General features: G+C 41.4%; 1 protein-coding gene across 3 annotated transcripts in view; it reads left to right on the top strand.

Annotated features, from left to right (window-relative positions):
- Positions 1-6,025, top strand: part of LOC122557983 (interleukin-31 receptor subunit alpha-like) — an 82,136-nt gene that overhangs the window by 49,848 nt on the left and 26,263 nt on the right. For all 3 annotated transcript variants that reach the window (XM_043706296.1, XM_043706287.1, XM_043706303.1), the window contains exons 6-7: positions 751-871; positions 2,418-2,503. In XM_043706296.1, coding sequence (XP_043562231.1) covers positions 751-871; positions 2,418-2,503 — 207 coding nt within the window. The remainder of the gene's footprint in view (positions 1-750; positions 872-2,417; positions 2,504-6,025) is intronic.

The raw sequence follows: 6,025 nt of genomic DNA, 5'->3' as shown, positions 1-6,025 counted from the left end.
AGGGCTTTTGCCCGAAACATCGATTTTCCTACTCCTTGGATGCTGCCTGACCTGCTGTGCTTTTCCAGCACCACTCTAATCTAGACTCACATTTCTAGGGGCAGCCTGTCGAAAGTTGTAATAAGCTCAAAACGTTAATAATTTGTATGACTTTTTATGCATATTCATGTCTACCTCTAACAAATCCAAAGAACACCTTCCCTCTTCCAAAGGTCAATGTAGCACTCACATAAGGCAGATGACCTCTCTTGTGGACATCATAGTCATAGAGTCGTAGAGATATATAGCATGGAAACAGACCCTTCAGTCCAACCCGTCCATGCCGACCAGATAACCCAACCCAATCTAGTCCCACCTGCCAGCACCCGGCCCATATCCCTCCAAACCCACATCTTTAAAAGGTTGAGATCCTGCCCCTCACTGGTCTAAACTGTGCTGGGTTTCACTCACTTGGGTCACCAAAATCAGACATGACTGGAGGGAGCTGTTGTTTTATATGGATTTCTGCCTCCTCAAAACACATAAATGCAAAATGTGATCCACCCCTATTAGAATGGGATTTCTAATTTTCAGCCACCTCTGCAATTCCCTGCATGTGGAGAGGCTGTCTATCATCGCAAACACCCTTGTCTATGTCTGGCAATGAGTAATCACTCAAATTGGAATCATATAAAAACCTATTAAAAAGATGCTATACTCATAGATTTTGCAGAAAGAATGCAAACACTAATTATATCTATGTTTCAAAAGGTTCATTTCCAACCTTCTGGAACTCTACAAGGATTGGAACGACTGGCTGCTTACGAATTTCGGATGCGCTGCAAAATTAGACTTTGGAGTTCTTGGACTAAAATATACCATGTCCCTCCTGGTAAATACTGTGCTATATTAACTAAAGCAAAACATACAACTCCCATTCAAGGCTATGGATGAGGTTTAGTTGAAATTTTGGAAACTGCGATTGATAGGAGTTTGTTAGGTAAGAGTGCCAGAGGTATAGTGAAAATGCACATAAATGGACTGTAAAATAGGTTGATGTGTTCACTATTTATTCTGGCAGCATAAACATTAAGACCTTGTTATTACTGAGACAAGTACGATAAGATATATTCGCAGAGCAACAAAAACATGACATATAAGCACAAACTTTGCTATCGTTATGCTCATTGCAGCAGCTATTCAAGACATAGCTGATACCTTCATAACAAGAATTTTATGTAGCATGGTGTTAAACTGTTTCATCAAAATTTCCTTTCAAGGTACACACGTGCTTGATCATAAGTACATGCAAACTCACAAAACAGAGCAACAATTAGTGCATGGCAAGATCAAGTGACTCACTGAGCAGTTGCCATTCTATGTTCCCACTACTTATTGTGCCTCCCCAGAGCAAATAAACTTTACATCCAATGATTTTAATTTGGGGTCCACAGCTGGTACAGAAATCTTTCTGCAGAGAGAGATTAGTATAGACAGGCTTACTGTAAGCAGAAGCACCGAAGTGTTACATGGCTGAAGGAGACCATTTGGTCCATCATACCTGCACTAGCTTGTTAAAGGAGCATCATTACCCAATGCCAATCCCCTTTCTCCCCATAACCTTGCACATTACTTTTATCCAAACAATCATCCAATGCACACTTGAATGCCTCATTTGAATCTGCTTACACCACACTTCCCAAAATCATACAGTACAGAAAAGGCCCTTCAGCCCATCGAGCCTAAGTGAACCAAAAAACAACTTTAAATCTACACCAGTCCAACTTTCTAGCACTTGGTCCATAGCTTGAATATTAAGGCATTTCAAGTGCTCATCAAGTATTTTCTCTTAAAGGTTGTGAGGTTCCCCACACACATTACCCTCCCAACCAGTGCATCCCATATTCCCACTACTTCCTGGATGAAAAAATAATTCCTCCAATCTCCTCTAAACGGTCTACCTTTCATCTGAAAATTACGCCCCCTTGTTTTTATCCCTCCATCTGAGGGGAACAGCTCCTTTCTATCCAAGCTATCCATGCCCCTCATCATCTTACGCTACTACAGAAGTGGGCCACCAAAATTCCAAAATTACAAAAACAGAACCTAGAAATGTATATAGTCAAAAAGTTTTTAATAATTCATGACAATATCAGTCAAAAGGTAAAACAAATACACCTTTACATGATTGAGAAGTTTAATAATTAATATTATTATTGATTATCGTTGTTAGAAACCTGAGAGAAATTGTCATTGGCAACAGTTCACGACAGAATCACCATCTGTGTCAAATGACATTGGGAAGATGCCCAAACAAAACATTTTCCTTACAAACAGAAGCCAGACTGAAAACTTTCTTGAGGAACACAGAAACCTCAAAATATGTTACCAGCACAGAAAATGGTTGAAAAACAGCTATTGTTTCTGCTTTATTCCAGAGCTTATAGATAAGCCACAGGTTTATACGCCTGTGACTGAACTAATGCAGGAACCTGGGAAACGCCGCTTTACAATACGGTGGGAGGTATGTACATTACCTTGAACGCCTCTGAACAGACACTGACTCAATTGTTGTACAACATTATCATGTCCTTATTCTTTTTAGGTGTAGGTGATTGTAGTAATCCTAACTGTTAATGAGCTAAAATTTGAGTAATAATGGGAAATAAATTAATAGCGTATTCCAGAAAACTTTAATTAACAGACACGAAAAGAGAGTGTTACAATCCCCATAGAGACCAATATGCCAGAGGTTTTCATCTTGGAGTAACATTTAAGACAGAGATGAGGAGGTATTTCTTCTCTCAGAGGGTAATGAATCTGTGGAATTCTTTAGCGCAGAAGGCTGTCATAGAGTCATAGAGATGTACAGCATGGAAACAGACCCTTCATTCCAACCTGTCCATGCCGACCAGATATCCCAACCCAATCTAGTCCCATCTGCCAGCACCCAGCCAATATCCCTCCAAACCCTTCCTATTCATATACCCATCCAGATGCTTCTTAAATGTTGCAATTGTACCAGTCTCCACCACTTCCTCTGGCAACTCATTCCATACACGTACCACCCTCTGTGTGAAAAGGTGGCTCCTTAGGTCTCTTTTATATCTTTCCCCTCTCACCTAAACCTATGCCCTCCAGTTCTGAACTCCACGACCCCAGGGAAAAGACTTTGCCTATTTATCCTATCCATGCTCCTCATAATTTTGTAAACCTCTATAAGGTCACCCTTAGCCTCCGGTGCTACATGGAAAACAGCCCCAGCCTGTTCAGCCTCTCCCTATAGCTCAAATCCTCCAACCCTGGCAACATCCTTGTAAATCTTTTCTGAACCCTTTCAAGTTTCACAACATCTTTTCAATAGGAAGGAGACCAGAATTGCACGCAGTATTCCAACAGTGGCCTAACCAATGTCCTGTACAGCTGCAACATGACCTCAATACTCTGACCAATAAAAGAAAGCATACCAAACACCTTTTTCACTATCCTATCTACCTGTGACTCCACTTTCAAGGAGCTATGAACCTGCACTCCAAAATCTCTTTGTTCAGCAACACTCCCAAGGACCTTACCTGTATAAGTCCTGCTAAGATTTGCTTTCCCAAAATGTAGCACTTCGCATTTATCTGAATTAAACTCCACCTTCCACTTCTCAGCCCATTGGCCCATCTGGTCAAGATACCTGTTATAACCTGAGGTAACCCTTTTTGCTGTCCACTACACCTCCAATTTTGGTGTTGTCTGCAAACTTACTAACTGTACCTCTTATGCTGTCCATTACACTGCAAACTTATTAACTATACCTCCTATGTTCATATTCAAATCATTTATGTAAATGACAAAAAGTAGGGGACCCAGCACCGATCCTTGCGGCATTGCACTGGTCACAGGCCTCCAGTCTGAAAAACAACCCTCCACCACCACCCTCTGTCTCCTACCTTTGTGCCAGTTCTGTATCCAAATGGCTAGTTCTCTCTGTATTCCAGGAGATCTCACCTTGCTAATCAGTCTCCCATGGGGAACCTTGTCGAATGCCTTACTGAAGTCCATATAGACCACGTCTACCGCTCTGCCTCATCATTGCTCTTTGTTACTTCTTCAAAAAAATCAATCAAGTTTGTGAGACCTGATTTCCCACGCACAAAGCCATGTTGACTATCCTGAATCAGTCCTTGTCAAGGTTAGGCATTAAGTATATTCAAGGCTGAGATAGACAGATTTTTAATCAGTAAGGGCTGATTGGCCTGCTCCTGTTCTTACCTTCCAATTACCTTAAACACTGATCCAAGTATTGAAATATACTACTGTTGCATTTAATAAACATGTATTCTGTGCTCAGTATTTCACTATACACATTACTACATTTGCAATGATTGAAGTTAATAACTTATACACAAATAGGAATATATCTTTAAAACTGAGATAGCTTTTAAAGGAAACTAGTACACACTGTATTTGTTGCCTCTGGATATTAGGCATTGAGCCTTGGATATAGACTTTGTTTAAAGGTCTGTATTGCCACAATAAGAGATTTCTGTTAGAGTCATTGAGTCATACATCTAAGAAACAAGCCCTTTGGCCCACCATGTCCATGCCGACCAACAAACACTTCGTCTACACTAATCCTATTTCCATTCACTTGGTCCATAGCCTACTCTGCCCTGGTATTTTAAGAAATTATCCAGATGGTTCCTAAATGTTGCAAGAGTATCAGTCTCCACCACCCTCTCAGGCAGCACATTAATATATCTACCACCCTCTGGGTGAAAAATCTTTCCTCAAATCTCTAAACCATCTGCTCCTCACCTTAAACGTATGTCCTCTGGTTGTAGATAATCTGCCATGGGAAAGAGATTCTCACAATCTCCTATGTCTGTGCCTCTTATAATTTTGTATACCTTATGCAGATCTGCCCTCAGTCTCTTCTGGGTCCAAGGAAAACAAACCCAATTTATCCAAACTCTCCTCATAACTGAGACATTTCATTCCGGGCAACATCGTCGTGAATCTTCTGCACTTTCTCCAGCGTAATCATGTCCTTCTGAAAGTGTGGCAAAAAGAACTATAAACAGTATTGTTTCTGTAGGCGAACCAATGTTTTTTAAAATTGTAACATGACTTCCTTGCTCTCATACTTTATGTCCTGGCTAATGAAGGCATGTATTCTTCACCACTCTGCCTACTTGAGCTGGCACTTTCAAGGATCTATAAACTTGTACACCAAAGTCCCTTTGTTCCTCAACACTACCATTACTGTGTATTAACTACCCTTATAAGACCTCCCAACATGCATCACCTCGCACTTACTGAGATTAAATTCCATCAGCCATTACTCTGCCCAATTTACCAGCTGATCGACAGCAGAGTATAGCCTGAGACCAGCCCCCTCACTATCAACAAAATCAACAATTTTTTGTGTCATTTGCAAACTTACTAATTATACCTCCTTAGAGACATAGAGTCATAGAGATGTACAGCATGGAAACAGATCCTTCGGTCCAACCCGTCCATGCCGACCAGATATCCCAACCCAATCTAGTCCCACCTGCCAGCACCCGGCCCATATCCCTCCAAACCCTTCCTATTCATATACCCATCCAAATGCCTCATAATTGTTGCAATTGTACCAGCCTCTACCACTTCCTCTGGCAGCTCATTCCATTCACATACGTGTGAAAAAGTTGCCCCTTAGGTCTCTTTTATAACTTTCCCCGCTCACCCTAAACCTATGCCCTCTAATTCTGGACTCCCCAAACCCAGGGAAAAGACTTTGTCCTATCCCTGCCCCTCATAATTTTGTAAACCTCTATAAGGTCACCCCTTAGCCTCTGACGCTCCAGGGAAAACAGCCTCAGCCTGTTCAACCTCTCCCTATATCTCAAATCCTCCAACCCTAGCAACATCCTTGTAAATCTTTTCTGAACCCTTTCAAGTTTCACATCTTTCCAATAGGAAGGAGACCAGAATTGCATGCAATATTCCAACAGTGGTCTAACCAATGCCCTGCACAGCCGCAACATGACCTCCCAACTCCTGTAGTCAATAC

The sequence above is a fragment of the Chiloscyllium plagiosum genome, chromosome 2 (assembly GCF_004010195.1).
Source record: "Chiloscyllium plagiosum isolate BGI_BamShark_2017 chromosome 2, ASM401019v2, whole genome shotgun sequence".
Classification (NCBI taxonomy): domain Eukaryota; kingdom Metazoa; phylum Chordata; class Chondrichthyes; order Orectolobiformes; family Hemiscylliidae; genus Chiloscyllium; species Chiloscyllium plagiosum.
This window is presented reverse-complemented; position numbering and strand designations above follow the sequence as displayed.